Source organism: Sorex araneus, chromosome 7, assembly GCF_027595985.1.
Source record: "Sorex araneus isolate mSorAra2 chromosome 7, mSorAra2.pri, whole genome shotgun sequence".
Classification (NCBI taxonomy): Eukaryota; Metazoa; Chordata; class Mammalia; order Eulipotyphla; family Soricidae; genus Sorex; species Sorex araneus.
Window position 1 is genome coordinate 48,451,852 of NC_073308.1, and position 21,072 is coordinate 48,472,923.

The 21,072-nt window shown below is 44.8% G+C and overlaps 2 protein-coding genes across 2 annotated transcripts; one reads left to right on the forward strand and one right to left on the reverse strand.

Annotated features, from left to right (window-relative positions):
• Positions 1–295: 295 nt before the first annotated feature.
• LOC101558416 (tripartite motif-containing protein 75-like) lies at positions 296–6,720 on the forward strand. Its single transcript, XM_055144240.1, has 3 exons — positions 296–305; positions 5,552–5,937; positions 5,980–6,720. The coding sequence occupies exons 1-3, from the start codon at positions 296–298 to the stop codon at positions 6,718–6,720; spliced, it is 1,137 nt and encodes a 378-aa protein (XP_055000215.1).
• A 7,418-nt stretch (positions 6,721–14,138) lies between these two features.
• Positions 14,139–15,566, reverse strand: LOC101558145 (tripartite motif-containing protein 60-like). The gene has a single exon (XM_012932195.2). It carries the CDS (start codon positions 15,564–15,566, stop codon positions 14,139–14,141), a length of 1,428 nt encoding a protein of 475 aa, XP_012787649.2.
• Positions 15,567–21,072: the final 5,506 nt, after the last annotated feature.

The window sequence follows — 21,072 nt, forward strand, 5'->3', positions numbered from 1 at the left end:
GGTTTAATTCAGATAATCTCATCATCCTTTTGGCTCCTCCCTAAATCCACTCATCTTCCCCCTTCCAGACCCACCCAGCCCCACCCAGCCCCTCCCTGCCCGCCCACTTCCAGCCACTTCCATCCCAGGGAAGGAGTCTGCAGTCTCTGCTGGGCGGGGCCTAATAGCCACGCCCATCAAAGGTAGATTATTTCACATTAGAGCTGCTGCTAATTGACTTTGGTTACAGTTGGCAGAGATCCTAGTGCACAGACACAGACACACCCTAGAGTCAAAGGCCCAGGTAAACAAGGAGATGGCAAGATGTGAGTAAAGAAGGCTGGAGCCTGGAAGAGCCACAGTTTCATTCAGGGTTCCCATTGCTGCTCCCAAACGACTGGAGAGCCACGTCTGAGCTCCGAGCTCCATCCTTGGTAATCCAGACTCCCCAGCCCTGCTCTGGGAGCGTCCTAGAGCAGAACTTTGCATGTCTCTCTGGAAAAAGAAGTGGCTTTTTTTTATAATTCCCAGTCCCTCAAGGAGTTTATCCAACTAATTTTCTTCAATTATCCCCTCCCCCTTTTTTAAGAGTCCACACCTGGTGGTGCTAAGGGGACCATACCCTGCTAAAATTCCCTATGCATGCAATCCATCACGTCTTCTCTCCCACTCAAAATTCGGGGGGGCGGTGGCAGTCAGGGGATATTGGACCACATATAGTAGTACTCCACACTCTGCAGAGGATCAAGCAGTCAACTACACACCAAATAAGCACCTTCCCTTTGATCCCTTTACTATCACAGGACTTTTGTAGTCTTGATAAAATACCAGTTCCCACTCTCCCACTCGCCAGAAAAGATGGAGGTTAAGGGCGAGAGAAATAGTACATTACCAGACTTAAGAGTTTGCACACAGCTGACCCTGGTTCAATCTACCATACTGCATGTGGTCCCTTACACTCTACCGGGAGTGATCCCTAAGCGCAGAGCCAGGTCGGTAAGCCCTGAATACCACCTATTATGGCCAGTCCTTTCACAGTCCAACAAGAAGATGGGCTTTGAGATGGTGATGATGAAAATCTAAAAGGTTCAAATTTTCCAGATGTACTATTCTGAATCGACATGGGAACAGGTTTCACAATGTCTCCATGAGAAGTGGTTGTACACAAGTAGGGAGAACTAGTTGATTCAAACTATTGGCTGGGTGCTCCTGTTCATCAGAAGACCCTATTTGATCTTGGTCTAATCCAAGCATCTACCTGCTTGCAGACACAACTTAAATCTGTTGTCCAAAGGAACCCACATTTTTTTAGGTGCCGTTTTCATAATGCTGGGATCTGGGGTGGTGTGAGGAGTAGTCACTCACAGGGATACTCAACTCAGATGTGCCAGTTCAGTACTTGGGTCCTACCCAGCAGCATATGGAGAGTAGTCACCAGGGCTACACCAGATGTGTGGTTGACACTAATTGGGAGCTGGGGATGGAGTTAGCTTGTCAATTTATTTGCCTGGTCATACTAACTTTTTTTTGAGGGATGGGCAGTGCTCGGGATTTCTGGCTCTGTAGTTGCAGGATTGTATGCAGGGCTGGGAATCAGACCTGTGTCTGCCACTACTTAACCTCTGTACTATCTGTGACTATCCACTCCATCCAAAGTAATTTAGTTTCAAGGAACAAACCAGAAATCAAGCCAATATTTTAGATAATGAATGAGGAGATACATGGGGAGATATTTATAGCAGGGATCATAAAAAGTTTACACTTCTGTAGGATTTTCAGCATAATCTTTGTATAAATTTACAAGCATACAAATGAATAGATGGTGCCAGAAGACAGCTCAAAGGGCTGGAACATATGCTGTGCCCTTGGGAGCCTAGGGCTTTCTCTCTAGTATCACATGGCCCCTGTACACCTGAGCACCATTAAGGGAGCAGTGCCAATCCCTGAACAATGACCCAAAACCAAGGAAGAGTTAAAATAATAATGGTGGCTTTATTGTTGATTGAGGACAAGATGAAGTCAGAGCAAGGGCTTAAAATCCCCAGGGTGAGATACAATAATTTTCAGAAATTTTCTTCTATGAACTTTTTTTTATCATTCCACTAGCCATTTAGTGGTAACAAGCAATAGCCCCATGATGCCCCAGGAAGGGAAATGATGCAATTTCTAACATAAATCTCCCTGGACTTAATTACCAAAAAATATCAAAATACAGAACTCCCAAACCTTCACATCTCTATATTCTCTGCAATGGAAAACTAATTATCAAATTCTTCCTGGTCAGCAGGGCTGTTTTTTGGGGGGGAAACTCCAACAACAATAGTGACTTTTGTGTTGAAATATGGAATGTAATCAAGGTAAAGAGAAAGTGAAGTGAAATTTATCAGCTACACAGGCAGGGGTGGAGGGGGAGGGGGTGGGAAGTATACTGGGTTTTTGGGGGTGGAATATGTGCACTGGTGAAGGGATGGGTTTTCGAGCATTGTCTAACTGAGACATAAGCCTGAAAGCTTTGCAACTTTCCACATAGTGATTCAATAAAATTAAATAAATAAATAAATAAATAAATAAATAAATAAATAGAGTGAGGAGCCTCGGGGAAAACTGAATAAGGGGAATCTTGGATCTGAAGAAAATGACAACCAGAGAACCAATAGCATCAAGAGAGACAATGAAGCAATCTGCTTGTACAAAGATGTTGGAGAAAAGGATACTCCATCTGCTAGAAAATGGATAGAAAAGAGAGCTGCTGGGGGAGATACTAAGCCATCCCAGATCTGAAGGAAGGTCCTGGAAAAGGAGTAGGAGTTGTACCAGAGAGGATCAAGAAGAGACCCAGAGATGTTAGAGGATGTATGAGAGCAAACAGATAGATCAGTGGGATGGATGGCATACTTTGCATGGGGGAAGCCCAGGGCACAGCATGGTCACCTGAGCACTGCTTGGAGTGGCCCCCATGCACAGAGCTGGGAGTAGCCCCTAACACCTCCGGGTGGCCCAAAACTAAAAGGAAAAATTGAAAGTTTAAGGGCATTCGAGAGGAGATGCAAGGTCGGAAGTAGGAGAATATTCAGGTATCCTAAAGAGGAGTTAGAAGGTTAGGCTCGAGTCAGTGTTCTGTGACTACAAATAACATGTTCTTTTGGAAACAGGATGTACCAGGTTCTGAACTTAATCCCTAGCACAGCATGATGTGCTCCTACCATGCCCCAGCATCATCTGGTGGAGCCCTGGTCACACCCCAACACCATCAAATCCAAGCATTGCTGGGAGTAGCTCCTGGATCCCTGAGTTCAGTGACGAGCACTCCTCCCCATGTGAACATGAAAGTTGGGTACTTTTGCCTCTAGGATCCTGAAGATAAGAAGTCTAGGGCAAAGTTTCTGTATAGTATTCATGCACCTATGTTGTTAAACGAACAGTCCTGTCCAATAAAGCTTTTCTGTCCTGGTAAAAATCGCATGGCCTTAAATGGAGGAACAAAGATTTATCCCAGAGAGTAGCCAACGTAGCTCAGCCTTCTGCCTCCTCTTTCCTACCCTTTGGGCTTCTCATCTGGCTCCACCAGCTTCTATTTGTAATATTTTAATATCTTGACAATCAGATGCTACGTAAAAATCAATGTCTCTTGTTGGGACTATAGAGATCGGGCAGCAGGTAGGGTATTTGCCTTGCATAGGACTGACCAGGGATCTATCCCTGGCATTTCAAATGATTTCCCCAAGCACTACCAGGTATGATCTTTGAGGGTGGAATCAGGAGCAGGGTGTGGCAAAACAAAACAAAAAAAACAATGTCTCTTGTTTTCACATAGATTTTATTGGCATTATTAAAACCTAACATTGATTTCAGCTGAGCATGTTTTGCTTTTACCCTTTTCTTTTTTTGGCCACATCCATTGATGCTGACGAGTTATTTTTGGTTCTGTGCTCAAGAGTTATACATATGGTAGGTCTGGAGTGATAGCACAGTGGGTAGGGCATTTGCCTTGCACGCGGCCGACCCGGGTTCGATCCCCAGCATCCCATATGGTCCCCTGAACACTGCCAGGAGTAATTCCTGAGTGCAGAGCCAGGAGTAACCCCTGTGCATCACCAGGTGTGACCAAAAAAGCAAAAAAAAAAAAAAATAGAATTATACATATGGTGAGGACCATATGAGATGTCAGGGATCAACCCTGGGTAGGTCATGTGCAAGACAAAATTTCTACCCACTTATCCATTTATTTTATTTTATTTTATCTTTAATTTTAATTTATTTATTAGTGAGTCACAGTGGGGCTACATTTACAGATTTATACAGTTTCGTGCTCATGTTTCCTTCATACAAAGTTCGAGAACCCATCCCTTCACCAGTGACAATTCTCCACCACCAATAAACCCAGCATCCCTGCCCCCCCCCTCCGCCACTGTGGCAGGGTCTTCCCTTTTGTTCTCTCTCTCTAATTAGGTGTTGTGATTTGCAATAAAGGTGTTGAGTGGCCATTGTATTCAGTCTCTAGTCTACATTCAGCATGCTTCACCCTTCTCCCATGTGGCCTCCAACCACATTTTACTTGGTGTTCCCTTCTCTATCTGAGCTGCCTTTTTTCCCAGATGTGAAGCCAGCTTCCAAGCCATGGAGTCAACCTCTTGGTACTTATTTCTACTATTCCTGGGTGTTAGTCTCCTGCTCTGTTATTCTATATTCCACAGATGAGTGCAATCTTTCTATGTCTGTCTCTCTCTTTCTGACTCATTTCACTTAGCATGATACTTTCCATGCCAACCCACTTATATGCAAAGATCTTGACCTCATTTTTTCTAACAGCTGCATAGTATTCCATTGTATAGATGTACCAAAGTTTCTTCAACCAGTCATCTGTTCTAGGGCACTCGGGTTTTTTCCAGATTCTGGCTATTGTAAATAATGCTTCGATGAACATATGAGTGCAGATGTCATTTCAACTATACTTTTTTGCTTCTCTGGGATATATTCCCAGCAGTGGTATTGCTGGGTCAAATGGGAGCACTTATCCATTTTTTAATTCATAATTTTTATTCTTTGATTTGACTTTTTAGATAAAGGAACTATGTAAATAAACATTCATCCTACTCAGTTATAATTAATGTTCTATTATTAATATACCAAAATTTATCTATGTACTCTAATTTCCATAAACACTGATTTTAGTGACACAAACAAGCATGAAGACTTCATATTTTAATATTTGAAATGTATTTTGCAGTCTCTGGCAGTTAGACTGTCTTAGACCTGTCAATTTCTGATATGATTAAGTCCATAAACTAAGGAAATAAGCCACCCTTACTTTCAAAGAGATTCAATGCAGAAGGGGCAGTGAGGTCTGAGCTTCAATTTGCTGTGCTCAAGAGAGAACGCCTAGAGCCAAAATTTCTAGAGAAAACAGCTCAGTGGTGCAGTTTTCACCCCTGGTCACAGAGGTGAGAGCAACCCCCTCCGAGACTGCAGGGAGAGATCATTTGTTCCATCTGCCTGAACTGCCTCAAGGGCCTCTTCACCATCAAATGCAGGCACAACTTCTGTGCTTCCTAAATTTTTGTGTCATGAAAAGGTCTACTGGACAACCTCCCTTGTCCCGTCTGCCGGCAGCCCCGCCAGGAGAAGCGCGTCAGGGCCAACGCCCAGCTGGGAAGGCTGGTGGACCTGGCCCGGCTCCCCCACAGCTCCAGGAGCAGCGAGATAGAGCAGGGAGAGGAGCACAGGTGTGAGGAGCACAAGCAGCAGCTGAGCCTCTTCTGTGAGGATGACCGGGAGCTGCTGTGTCCCCTGTGCACCCAGGGCCCTGCCCACCAGGACCACCACGTCAGGTCGGTGGCCGAGGCAGCGTCTCTCTCAGAGAGAGGTTCAGTGGGTATATCAAGCTCTGAAGAAGCAGCTGGCAGAGGTGCAGAAGCTAGAAGTCATCCAAGACAGGAAGATGCTAAACTGACAGAGGAAGTGAGAAGGCAGAGGCCTCAGTGAGCTTGAGAATATGAGCAGCTCAAGAAGTTTGTGGGACGTGAGCAAGAGGCAACTGTTGTCACGTTGGAAGAAGAGAAACGCCTGCAGCAGCAGCTGCGGGCCAACCTGGAGGCCTACTCGGACCACATCTCGGCGCTGAAAGACCTGCTCCGGGAGGTGTCCGAGAGGGCCGTGATGTCCGAGGAGAAGGTGCTGAGGGGCCTGAGGGGCCTGCAGCAGCGCTGGGAGAGCCTGGAGCCCCCGGCCGTGCAGCCCCTGCGCTTCCGCCCGGCGGCCTACAGCCTCCCTCCGCTGTGCTCGGCGCTCAGCAGCGTCATGCAGAGGTTCCGAGAGCGCGTCAGCCTGGACCCCCGCACGGCCCACCCCAGCCTGCGCGTGTCTCGGGACCTCACGTCGGTGACGTGCGTGCGGAAACGGCGCAAAGGGGACGTGGACCCCGGGCCCTGGGCAGATGCCACCGAGCTGGTGGTGCTGGGCCGCGAGGCCTTCGCCTCTGGCCGCCACTACTGGGAGGTGCAGGTGGGCGCCAAGCCCGAGTGGGCCGTGGGCGTGTGCACCGTCGCCCCTTCGGCCCAGGCCCCGGCCCCCAAGAGATGCTGGACGCTGCAGCGGCAGGACGGCGACTACCTGGCCGTGGGCGCGGGGGCCGTGCCTCTGGCCCTCGGGGACCCGCCCGCGGCCCTCGGCGTGTACCTGGACTGGGAGCTGGGCCAGCTCTCCTTCTACAACGCCGCCGACAGGCTCACATCTGTTCTCTGAGGGGACCTTTCCACAGTGCCGAAGCCGTACTTCTGTATGGGATGTGACTCTAAACCTCTGGCAATCTCTGTAGTAGATGATGAAGAATGAACAGTGATGTTTAATTGTCAACTGTAGGTGGAAATTTTTATGTTGTTCTAAAACCTAACATAGCGGGGGAAACGAAAAACTTATGATTTAAAGAGGAGATAAATTGTTGGGTTTGGAGGGTCTGTGTGTGTGTTTGTGTGTGTGTGTGTGTGTGAGGAGAATAAAGGTTAGAAATAAGATCCACAACTTGATCTCATTAGAAACCGAAAACTTAATAAAATTAGAGAACACAAAGTATGAGGGTGAGGTTCTATTTTATGTTTCTGTAACCTAGAAACTCATTCAGAGATATGATGCCCTATGCTTTTCACTCGGTTACTGACATAGTGTAAACCTGAAGAAAGTATGCCTTATCTTAGCCATCAGAAGAATGTGTGCTGCAACCACTGAGAAATTCAGGCAATTTGTCACTTTACCTAAATTGCCCATGGTCATAGAACACATTGTTCTTAAGTGTCTGAGAAGGAAGGCATGGACATTTTTACTCAATCAGTAATAAAATGAAATCACTGGCACTTAAAAATTGTTTTTTAAAAATTTGAACCCCCTCCTAAGGTTACTCCCCTCCCCAGATGAAGCATAATATGACTAATTGTTCATTAACTACAATATTCAAGAATTGAAATCCATTTTGCATTATGGGGCTGTCATCCCCATCATTTCTTTGGCTAACCAAAAGTTTGCTTTTTCACTAGGAAAGAATGGGTGACATTTTAGGGTAAATTTCTACAACCCTTAATGTTATGATCCTTTGCATTGTTAACAGTCAACGGTTTAATCCAGTCACTGCAAAACATCTGACTATTAAAGATTTGATTAACATCTTTCAATGTCTTCCTTCTCAATATATTTTTCCTTCACCTCCAAAGAAAGTAAGGGTGGAAGGAAGAAGAAGGTATCATCGCAAGAAGCACGATTAGAAGAATCAGGGTAACCAACGAATAATCTGTTAAATAATTCAGGCTTGATGATTGAGCCCTAAACCAAGTGGTGGGAAGTGATTAAAGTGTGTAAGTTCTGTGGACAAGAGACAAAGTACAGACGGGCTCAGAAGCACCTGTGAGCATCTCAGGACCCCGGGTTCCACCCCCGCACCACCACCCCATGTGCTGCCTTATTCCCCCCAGTCTCCTCCCAAGATGCATGAGACCCCCAGCCCTGCCCCACCCGCCCAAGCTGCTCCACCCTGATTGGAACAGAGATGCACCTGCTAACATCCCAGGACTGGCTGGGGGCGTGGCCTCTACAGCAGGGGGCGTGGCCTCCGCAGAAGGGACATGCTGTTGTTTCCCCTCCTTCCCAGCACTCTGGATTTACAGCACAATCTCCATAACCTAATTCTGTGGAGAACATCCTGACCTTCTCAACCACAATAGGCCCATAGTCCAGTAGCCTATTCCAATGTCACCAAAACTAGCAGTGAACACAAGAAGCTGTATAAGCCCAATATAAAAGAGCACATCCTTCAGAGCTTCACTTCAGAGGCCTCGTGTAAGTCATGGAGGAGTGCCTGAGACTAAGAAAGTATTCTAGAAGAAGGAAAAGGTGACCAACACTGACTGGGCTAAACCAGAATTCATTCTCGTAGCAAGATGGAATAGTGATAGGGAACTGGAAGGTTCCACCTCCATAATTCCACAACAATATGAATAAAGAGAGAAAATCCCCAAGATGAGAAGAGAATGGAGATTCCATAAGCCCCAACAGGGGTTACGCACAAATACGATCTCTCCGATAAAGAATTCAGAGATGAGGCCTTCCGCCCAGAGATGAACCCGGAGCCGCGCCATGAGAAGCAAACCCTCCGCGCCTATTGACTGTGATCCTGAGGTCTCCTAACCCATTTTGGCACCAGAGCGGATTCTTGCAGCCATCCACTTTGACTGTGAACTGAGATACAACCTCGTGCAGCCCGGGGAGGGATTTTTTTCCCTCTCCACCCCATTTTTCTGAGCGAAAATGGCGGCAGCGGCAGCAGCCACGAGGTGAGAGCCACCCTCTAAGACCCCTCCACCAGGAGGTAGGACTTTCTTTAGTGATGTAGCCTGTAGGTGGTCCTGGGAGGGGGTCGTTCCCGGCGCGCCTTCCGCCCAGAGATGAACCGGGAGCCTCGCCATGAGAAGCAAACCCTCCGAGCCTATTGACTGTGATCCTGAGGTCTCCTAACCCATTTTGGCACCAGAACGGATTCTTGCAGCCATCCATTTTGACTGTGAACTGAGCTAAAATATTACAAACCCAAGACTCAAAGTCTTCACTCTTAGCAATGAAGAGAAATTATTAGATGATGCCTATTCAGCAGGCCTGATTGTTGGCGAAAATTTCCAATCAATAATAGTGAGTTCTGTATGGAAATATGGAATGTACTCAATATATAGAGAGAATAATGGGAATATCATTAGCTACTTAGATGGGGGAGTGGGGTGGGAGGGGGGTGTATTGGGGTTCTTGGTGGTGGAACGGGTGCACTGGTGAAGGGATGGTGGTTTAATCAGTATTTGACTGTGACTTAAACCTGAAAGTTTTGTATTTTTTTTCTTGTTTTCATGGTGTTTCAATAAAATATTTCTTTAAAAAAAAAAAGAATTCAGAGATGAAATGTTGAAGATGTTCAATGGACTCAGAGAAAGTACAGCCGGGAGGGCACTTGCTTTACATGTGGCCGACCTGAGTTGGATCCCAGGTACCCCATGTGGTGCCCTGAGCCCACGAGGAGTGATTCTTCAGTACAGAGCCATGAGTAAGCCCTAAGAACAGCCAGTGTGGCCCAAAAGAACCCCAATAATTAAAAAAAACCTTTAAAAAAGTACAAAAACTGAATAAAATATACTTAAATTTTAATCCAATCTGTAGCACTGAAGCACTGTTGTCCCATTGTTCATCGAGTTACTCGAGCGGGTACCAGTAACATCTCCATTGTGTGACTTGTTCTTACTGTTTTTGGCATATGGACTACAACACAGGTAGCTTGTCAGGCTCTGCCATGCGGGCTGGATACTCTTGGTAGCTTGCTAGGCTGTCCGAGAGGAGCGGAGGAATCGAACCCGGGTTGACCGCGTGCAAGGCAAACACCCTACCTGCTGTGCTATCACTTAAAAAACTGTTGTTGTTTGTGCTTCACTACACCTCACAAGTGCCATCTTTTGCGGGGAGTACTAAGGATCAACCTTAGTACTCCTTAGCAGATCACATGAATAGACTGCCCTCAGACTTTGATATAATTCCCCCTTTCCCATAACTAGCACGAATTGCAATGAGAAATTGGGAAAGTCCAGAGTTGGATAATAGAGCTAACCCTTTCCCCGTGTCTCCTATCTAGAATCTCACTCACTGGCTTCCTTAGCAAGAAAACAATCATAGACTCATTTTTGTTAGAAGAGTTTCCTGATTGAAAAATCGATGGTGTATTTCCAGCAGCCCTGTCCTGCTCTTGCCAGTTTCCTGCTACTTAATATTCCTCCCCCGACCCTCCCTTCCTCTAATGAAGTCTCACCAAACTAGGCCACTGGGATAATGGAACCAGTATATATTTTAAAATCTGGAGGAAATTGATTTGTTTATACCGGTCACCAGTTTATTGCTTCACTGTTATCTGTGATAGAATCAGTTTCAGTTTTGTTGATTTTCATAGTTATTTCTCGGCTGGTTTTGCTTTTCTTTGGGAAGGAAGGCTTTAAATTCAAACTCTTGCCTGCACAGGCAAGGCAAATCCTGCTACAGCTGCTACATCCCAAGCCCTCCACTCATTTCTGATTTTCAATTTTACTGATTTTACTACAATTTTGATTTTCTTCTACTTTTTGGTTTGATCTGCTCTTATTTTTAGTTTCCTTTTTTTTAAAAAATTGTTTGGGGCTGCACAGCAGTGCTCAGGTGCTACTCCTGAGCCAGTGCTCAGGGGTCATTGCTGGTTTTACTGGGGAACCTTATGCAGTGTCAGAAATCAAACAGAGACCTCCTGCTTACATGCATGCACTCTAGTCCATGGAGCTATCTCTCCAGCCCCTTGTTTTTCACTCCTCAAGGGAGGATCTTAGATCATTAAATCCAGAACTCTTATTCTTTTGTACATTTAGTACTTCTAATTTTATTTCCTTTTTTTTTTCATTTTGGGTCACACTCAGTGATGCTCAGGGGTTACTCCTGGCTCTGCACTCAGGAATTACTCGTGATGGTGTTTGGGGGGCCATATGGGATGCTGGGGATTGAACCTGGGTTGGCCGGTGCAAGGCAAACACCCTACCCATTGTAATATCACTCTGGCCCCTCTAATTTTCTTAGACTACTGTGTCCTCCTAATACCCAAGCACAGTAGAAATGAGGACCAAGAGGACTGGTTTATAGTTGGAAACTTGCCACAAGCTGGAGATAGATGTGGCTAGACAGAGAAATGATCACTACGACAATGGTAATTGGAAAAGATCACTCTGAACAAGAACTGAGTGCTGAAAGGAGGTAGAGGGATATGCATGATAGCCTTTCAGTGTCTGTATTGCAAAGCATAATGCCAAAAAGGGAAAAGGCACAGAAATGAGAGGGAGAGTGAGTGAGAGAGAGAGAGAGAGAGGCAGAGACAGAGAAAAAGATAGAGACCTACAGAAAGAGAGAAAAGAAAAGTGTCTGCCATTGAGGGAAGTTGGATGGGAAGAAGGGTGGTGGGAGGAAAACTGGGGACATTGGTGGTGGAAACATACACCAGTGAAAGGATGGGTGTTGGAACATTGTATGACTGAAACCCAATGATGAACAAATTTGTAACTGTGTATCTTGTGATGATTCATCAATCACTTGTCATTTGTCATCCCGTTGCTCATCGATTTGTTCGAGCGGGCACCAGTAACGTCTCTCATTGAGAGACTTATTGTTACTGTTTTTCGCATATCCAATACGCAGAGGAAGCTTGATTGTTACTGTTTTTCGCATATCCAATACGCACAGGGAGCTTGCCAGGCTCTGCCGCTCGGGCTCGATACTCTCGGTAACTTGCCGGGATCTCCAAGAAGGGCCGAGGAATCGAACTCACATAAAAGGTGAACGCCCAACCACTATGCTATCTATCGCTCCAGCCCTGATTCAATCAATATATTAATTAATTAATTACATTTCCTTGTATATCATCTAGAATACTCTAGGATTTGAAGCTAAAAGATAAATAGTGGGAATGTGAGAGAATATAAATATAATAAATATATGACTATAACAAAATTGTAAAATAAAATAATAAAAAAAATTTTAAAACTGCATCCTTTTTGGTATTTTCATTTTAATTTGAAAAGTACTTAAAGATTTCCTGATACAAGGAGTGGAGACATGGTACAATAATTAAGGTTCTTCTGTTTCATAAAGCTGAATGGGTTTGAATCCCCAGCACAAATGCTCACCCAAGTACCTCTGTATGTCACTACAAAATCAGAACCAATAAACATGACCCTCTTCCCCAAATAGTTCCCCGAAATATTTGACCACTGGGTTGTTTAGATGTATATAATTTTGAAATATTTAAGGATTCTACAATATTGTCCTTTTGTTCATTTTTATTTTTAATTCCACAAGTACATGAAAGAGCCTCCAATCGTTGGGAAAGACGAGTAAGGAGAGGTGACTAAAATCTCGGGGCTGAGTGTAAATAGAGATGTTACTGGTGCTCACTCGAGTAAATTGATGAACAACGGGATGACAGTGATACAGTGATGCAGTGAAGTACATGGATATTATTTACATGGGTCTGCCTCACAGTGATTCAATAGGAAATAAAAAATAACAACAAAAGAACTGAACTGAGCCCTGACATGGGGCCTGCTCATTATTCACCTCTACCAGAGACAGAAATTCACCTCTACCAGGTGAATTCCGAGCACAGAGGCCCAGGGGCACAGCAGTTGCCATCACAATTCATGGTGTGGAGGGCCTAGTAGTCCTGGATGTAGCGGGTAGTGCAGTCCATCTTCCCTTGGACAGGAGATTCTCTTAGTTCAACTGGACTTCTATCCAAACATGTCCTCTTCTACCACTGCAAAGGGGATAAGTGGGCTTCCATCTGTAAAGGATTTGTCCCCAGTCTCCAGTGTTTCTGGGCCAATACCCGCATCCCCACTCCTTTTTCCCACGCCAGAGGGACCGTGTTGCCTTCTGGAAGTATCCCCGGCCTCGCCTGAGATCCAGCCTCCAACTACAGAAAACTAGGAGCTACTGGAAAAGGGATTAACTGCAGTTGTGGGGTGTGGGCATTCCAGGAAAAGCCTTCATGATTAGCCTCCAACCCCCAACCCCCAACCTCTTTATCATCCAACTAAACTTGTGGAAACTTGTGGAAACTTTCCAACACTGCCTCTTCAGCAGCCATGGCAGCTGCATTTTCTAGCCCTCTGGCTATTCCCAAGTGTCCCTGCCAGTTGTGAAAATGGCCAGCTCTCTCCATCAGTGTGAGGCAAAAGTGGAAATGGTATGTCTTGGGTTTACAATTATCCATCTGTATTGTAACGAGCTGTCTGGATACTAATAGACTTCTCCACACATTGCCAGGGCAGATAGACGTGGAGTTCAGTGTGGGGCTTGGCAAACATGGGTTACGATCCATTTGGCTTATAGGATCTCTTTGCCTCTGGGTGGCACATCCAGCTGTGCTCAGAGGTTACTACAGGCAGGACTCAGGGAACCATATGCAGTGCCAGGGATCAAACCTGAGTTGCCCATATGCAAGGCAAGAGCCCTACCTGCTCTGGCCTCTCATCTGTCTTTGTGCCTTTGGGAGAGTCGGACCTGGTTTCTATCCCAGCATCCATTCCCCAACCCCCACCAGCAGTGATACCTGAGCACAGCACAGAGCCTGAAGGAAGCGCTGAGCACTGCCAGGTATGGTTCCCAAATATTTTACAGAGGAAAGTTATCTACTGATGTTCTCTCTGTGTGTATGTATATATGTGTATATACATGTGTGTATGTATGTATATATATAATATATATACAGGATGTGTATATGTATTTGCCAACTTGGGACTGAGGAAGATCCAGAATATGTTATCGAAAATTGAGGTAATAGTGATTAAAATTGAAATTCACGGCCTCTGGAGTATACTCACTGTCCGCTACTGAAAAAAGGTAAAAATTAGGAGTCTTACAATGGTTTACTTTTTAAGCAATACAGTTTTTATTGAATGAAACTTGCTTAGAAAGAGGTGAGAGGAGAGAAAGAGGGGAAATGTACTCGAGAGAGAGCACAAGCTGCTCTCGAGTGGGAAGAAGCAAGCAAAGAAAGAGATGAGTAAGCGAGCAAAATACAGTGTTCAAGGGAGAACATGGGCTTGACGAGCAAGCCTACAAATCACTTATTATTCAGAATCTCTTACTGGACATATCATCAGGGGTTTGGGGTCAGTTCCAGCATAGAAATAAGGCCAAAGTGCATCCAGAAAACAAACTTTAAAGGTATACAGATGAGATTTGTCACTCAAATTGTAAAAGGAAACTTCACCCAAATCACAGTCTAAAAAAACGCCAATCTTCATAGGCATGACGACTGGCAGGAGATCAATTCTTTGAGGCCCTAACGCAATATAATCACCCATATCCCAGCGTCCAATGCCCCATAATCCATCTTGTGCTGAAAAACCTTGATTCGGTGCATTGTTCCTTCCGAGAAAAGTCTCTTTACAGACACCCACGATCCATCCAACTTTGTCCTTCACTTCCACCTGCCAGTAGTGCCTGCCAGCATTATAACCCTTGGAACCCAGAACAGCTGGGAAGAGATAGAATTTCCGTGGGTTATGAGTTGAATTTTGCTGTGTTCTTCCATATCGCACAGTTTTCCTATCTTCTGAGACAGTAAGATCATGATGTGCTGTTTCTGGATCTAGAACTACATCTACTTCAAATCGCTTGATAATTCTGTCTAGGCCAGAATATTGGGGTGGGAAATGGTAACTATATTCCTTTAACTGAAATGAAAAAAGCTCAGGGGACTTTAAGGTTTTATAGGCATGGTAGATCCCGTTAACGTTTGTCAGTAATGCCAGCGCTGATTGACTCTTTATGTCCTTTAACAGACGATTTAATGAGGAGGCATATTCGGAACATTGTGTTCGGTTTTCACGCAGTTTGGTTTCGATGGCCATCTCCTCCTCTTCCAACTGCTGAAGAATAGTTTCTCGCTCGGTTTGGAGGTAGAATTTGAGTCGCTCACATTCAGACTGTATCTCGCCTCTTGCGTGTTCTACCTGTTTTTTCAACTCCAAAGCTTTTCTGTTTTGTATAATCCTGACTTTTTCTAGTTGCCTCACTTTCTTCTTCCACGACTCAGCACAACGTTCCAATCTTTTCTTAAAATAGGGAGCGGCCCTCTCGACAGGCCAAATGCGATGTTTCTTGTGATCCGAGGAGAAACTGCACTGTGAGCATAAAACCTCCAGGTCTTGCTCACAGAAAAAGGCAAGCACCAGATTGTGCTTTTGACAAACAACCTTTTCTTTCTGCTTCCTCCTCTTGCTTTTTCTTTTCTGGAGCAGCTTAGCAGCTTCAGTCAAATTACCCAGTTGGATGTTCCTCCTGAATTTCTTTCTTCGAAGGCAAATTCGACAAATAGGGCAGGGAAAGATACCCTTTAGATCCTCCCAGAACTTATTGATGCAAGAGAAACAGAAGTTGTGGCCACAAGTAATGGTCACTGGGTTCTTCAAGTAGTCGTTACAGAGGAAACAGCTAGCTTCTGCTTGGAGATCTTCCAGGGCTGTTTCCATCTCCGCTGACACAGAGACCATCGTGGGAAGTGGTATGTCCTTTTGCTCTCTCGAAGACAAAACCCAGTGAACAGTGAATATCCTCCTAAAGATATCACAAGAGGACCAGTTTTCAGTTTCACTGGCTTGACATATTAATGGCAGCCTCTACACCTTCAGCCCAATACCTTTAGAGCGTGTGGTCAAGAATACTCACTCCCACAGGCTATATATAGTTGATGGAATACTGGACTGCTGTCAGCTGAGCTGCTAGCGTTAGAACGGGATGATGTGAATGATGGCCTTCTTATTCAGGAAACGAGCCTCAAGTCCAAGACAAAGAATTCCCCTAAAGAGTGAGAAAAACATTAAGTTAAAAATATGATTCAATAAGTACTGACATATTAAAATGTCCACATAAGAATCAAATACAAGTGCTCAGATTGTTGGGTGGAAATTCTTTTAAAAAATATACGAGATATTCATGGGCTGGAGCAAGACAAGAGAGAGAGATAGGGGCTGGAGCAATAGCACAGGAGGTAGGGCGTTTGCCTTGCATGCGGTCGACCCGGGTTCGATTCCCAGCATCCCATATGGTCCTCTGTAGCAATAAATGATCCCTAAGTATTATTTTATAATTTGGGTTTTATATATCAATTTACAATGATTTGTAAGAGTAAAGGTCCAGATAAACAGTGCAGAACTTGAAACAAATGCTTTGCAAATATACCATTATGACCACTAGCACTACCGGAAGTTAAATTACTTGCCCACACCCAACTCTCTCTCTCTCTCTCTCTCTCTCTCTCTCTCTCTCTCTCTCTCTCTCTCTCTCTCTCTCGTAAATCCAGGCAAAACTGTGCCTTTGATCATCCCTTCAAACCTTTTCTGAACATCTGAAATTTTCAAAATAAAGAGTTACAGAGAAAATTTTCTGGCCTTTTTTCAAGATACCCACTTGTACCCAATTTCAAATAAACTGAATTCCTCTAGGCTGTGAGACACCAGGGTCACACCCACTTCAATAAATCAAATTTTTTAACCAGAAATTTCAGTATTCTTTGTTTCCCATTCTAAAGGACACTTTCTCAACTATTCCTTACCCAGAATAGAACCCAAAGATAGTGGAAACAATACTGTACTGTACTGCAGCACTGTGATTTGCATGAGTGGGCACCAGTAATATCTCCATTGTGAGATTTGTTGTTACTGTTATGCATATTGAATATGCCAAGGGTAGCTAGCCGGGCTCTCTGAGAGGGTCGGAGGAATCAAACCCAGGTTGGCCGCGTACCTATGCCATACCCTTCCCTCTTCCCTATCACTACAGGCCCATGCCCTGTCTCCCCGCCCTGCCTCCCAACCCTGACTCTCCACACTCCGTCAAGACTAATCTTTGCAAGCCCATGACTGTTTCGTTTGGAGGGCACATCCTGCTGTGCTCAGGGCTTCCTCTTGACCATGAAATCAGAGATGGGAGGACATAAGGGGTTCAGGGGATGGAACCCGGGATGACTGTGTGCTCTGCTCACTCCAGCCACGGGCTCACCCTTCATCCTTAACCCGCCAACCCTCAAATCTGTCCAACTCAAATTCATGCTCCAGTTTTCACTTCTGCTATCAATTCTAGAGACCGCACCAAGTCTGAGTTTATTTCGCATAGTGACTCTCCAAATTCTAGATCAGATAAAAAACTTGTTAATTAAGGTACCAAGCACCCGCACCTAACACTCCCAAGAGCCACCCGAGATACAAGAGACCCAGGGGGATCAACATGAATCTAGCTCCAGCACACCCAAGAACACTCCGATGGCGTACCTGTGACAAGGGTCAGCGCAGCTCCTCTCCAGCAAGAAGCAGCAGGAACCTAAGATTCAGGTCCAGAGGTGAATCCGAAATCGAATTCGCAAGAGACTAAATATGCTAGCGGGAGGGGCCCAGGACACAGTCTGGACCGTGATTGGCTGTAACTCCGGAAGGACCCACCCTATCAGCCACACCCTCATTTCAGAGAGGATTGAAGGATTACACTTTGGAATGGAAGAGGTACGTTTCCATCAAGAATCTCTTTGCATCTTAAACAGTAGACCCGCCACACCCAGTATTTTCTGCCCCACCTCTGGCTCTCCGAAATCCAATGAGAAAATGTCACTTACAGTAAAATTTCACTTAGTTGAACAAATCAGAAGTTAAAACATCTTTAAGACTGAAGAAATTAGCACAGGTGGAACTTAAAAGAGATTGCTTTGGTTCGCATCTCAAGGGGAGAGTCTGGATGTAGAAAAGACGACGAAAAACTTGCTTTGTTGAGACTGATCAGATAGGCAAGAATCTTGCTGCCCCAAGGACTTGCAACCTTGAGTATTTCGGTTGTTTAGATTTGTTCTGTTTTTCTTTTTCTTTTTTTTTTTTTTAAATTTTACTGAATCACTGTAAGATAGTTACAAGCTTTCATCTTGGGTTACAATCACACAGTAATCAAACACCCATCCCTCCACCAGTGCACATTCCCCACCATCAATATCCCCGGTTTTGTTTGGGGTTCATATCCCTCTGTGCTCTGGACTCTAGGATAGAACCAAATGGTCTCCCACATGAAAGCATCTCTCCAGCCCTTTGAACCACCTCCAAACCCAGGATTTTTAATAGGTATAAAAGCCAGTGAACAATATATGATAACCTTGAATTTCGCATGGATGACAGGCTACATCAGGAAATAGATCTTTATTGTTGTTAAGAGATCCAAGATGAGATGTTGAATATGAGTGTAAATTAGCACACACCCAGATATTAAAGACATGACTTCTAAACCTTCATAACTGGTGGTGGCAGCTGTTGGTCCTATCTATTCTTTTTCTGTAGAGTGAGTATATGGCTTTAATTTAATTACTGTTAGGGGCTGGAGAGAGAGTCCAGCGGGTAGGGCACTTCCCACCCTGGGTTGTAAAGAATCCCTGTGACACCAATTGTGAAGGCCAGACTCCATTTTGTGCCTCAGGGTCATTTGCTTGAGTGCTTACTCATTTGCTTACTATACCCTAGTAAGAAAAAACATGCCAGACGCCAAGGGCATGCACATAAACACCCAGACATCTGACCACAGGTAATAAGGATGAAACAAGATGTGTCAATGGCTATGTTCTGCTGGGCTGGAGTGATAGTACAGTGGGCAGGGCATTTGCCGTGCACGCACCCGACCTGGGTTCGATTGCTCTGTTCCTCTCAGAGAGCCCGTCAAGCTACTGAGAGTATCCCGCTGGCACGGCAGAGCCTGGCAAGCTGCCCGTGGCATATTTGATATGCCAAAAACAGTAACAAGTCTCGCAATGGAGACATTACTGGTGGCCACTAGAGCATCAGTACAACAGGACATGAACAACGGGACAACAGTGCTAGAATGCTATTCTCCACTTGTTTGTCAAGGACACACAGGCATGCACCCAGGCAGGAGGGCATGGGGCTACAAAACCTCTTCTTATTTCTTTTTTTTTTTTTTTTTTTTTTTTTTTTTGCTTTTTGGATCATACCCGGTGATGTACAAGGGTTACTCCTGGCTCTGCACTCAGGAATTTCTCCCGGCTGTGCTCAGGGGACCATATGAGATGCTGGTTGGCCGAGTGAAGGCAAATGCCTTCCCTGCTGTTCTATCACTCCAGCCTCTGAAAAACCTCTTCTTGAAGGTGATCAGTGTTCCAAGTCTCTTAGGGTTGTGAGCCCTCAGCGCTGAGTCCCTTGTATGCGTGTGTTTTAGGTTGTGAATAAAACCTTGAAATATCTGTCCTGTCTCTGTGTGTCTCAGTCAGCAGCTGAGCTCAGGCTTGTGGCCACTTAACATTTGGAGGTTTCACCGAGATCTCTGGCATGTAACATTTGGAGGTTCCACCAAGATCTCTGGCCACCTAACAGGTTCTATCCCCAGTACCCAGTATGATCCCCTAGCACAGCCAGGATCGATTCCTGAGTGCAGAATCTAATCAATGCCAAGTGTGACCCAGAAACCAAAAAATAAAAATAATTACTGTTCACATCAACATACTAGATGTTCCTTTGCATATAAGTGGATCAACATGGAAAGTATCATGCTAAGTGAAAAGAGCCAGAAAGAGAGGGATAGACATAGAAAGATTGCACTCATCTGTGGAATATAGAACAGAGTAGGAGACTAATACCCAAGAATAGTAGTATATAATACCAGGAGGTTGGCTCCATAGCTTGGAAGGTGGCCTCACACGCTGGGGGAAAGTCATCCCAGATAGAGAGGGGAACACCAAGTAATATGTGATTGGAGATCTGTGCGGGAAGGGAGATGCGTGCTGAAAGTAGAATAGAGACTGAACAGGATGACCACTCAATACCCTTATTTGGAACCACAACACCCAAAAGGAAAGAGAGATATCAAATTGGAATGCCCCGCTACAGAGGCAGATTGGGGTGGGGGGATGGGACTGGGTGGGTGGGAGGGATATTGGGTTCATGGGTGGTGGAGAATGGACACTGGTGGAGGGATGGGCTCTTAAACATTGCATGAGGGAAAAACAAGCACGAAAATGTGCGATATATAACTGTACCCTCACTGTGACTCACTAATTAAAAAATAAATTAATTAAAAAAAAACATACTAGATGTTCCCTGTAACAACTCATAACACAAATGATTAGTAAAGACAGAAGTCCCATTAGTATTAAATCCTATAAATTAAATCCTGAAAGGCTAGCCACACTTTGATAACTATAGAATAATTCAACATGACAGATCAGTTTAACTGGTAGATGTAAATCAATCCATTGCACTCTGTTGGGGGAGAAAAAATTCTCCACTGCTTGTCTAGTTTCTTCTCAAACTAGTTGAGTAAACAAATTAACCTCAAACAAATCAGAAGAAAAAAATTATTCCTTACAATGAGGCAAAATGGGAGGATATGTCTTGAGACAAGGAAACATGTAGGAGTGTCCTAAGTGATGGTAATACAGGGAATCGGGTTTTTGGGAACACAGGAGCCTTGAGTGTCAAGGAGAACTGCAGGGGACACAAATGACTAGGCAGTGACTCATATAGAAAGATCAGGTATCTTGTAATTTGATACTAGTTCTCCCATAAAAAAATGTTTCTGATAGAAAGGTTATTTGTTATTTGTTATAAAATCTCATTTTATACCTAATCTGGGGTAGGGCCCCCTGTTTTCATTCTTCAGGTGGTTAATGGAGTGATTTTTGTTGTTTGTTTGGTTTGGTTTTCTGAGCTATGCCCAGAGGTGTTAAGGGCTGACTCCTGGCTCTGTGTTCAGGGATCACCCCTGGCAGAGATCAGAGAATCATATGGGATGCTGGGAATCAAACCTGGATCTAAATTGTACAAGGCAAGCTGCCTGTCACTGTCGTATGACTCCAGCCAGTGGAGCGGTCTTTTGTATGTCTACCGAGCCTTGATCCATCTCTGCTCACAGTAATCCACACGCCAATTTAGCACATCTTGGAAAGTCTGCTGTGAATATCTCGGGGTCTTTTTTTTAACTGTTATATATTAAGTTCTTCCTTCCAGCCCACTAATT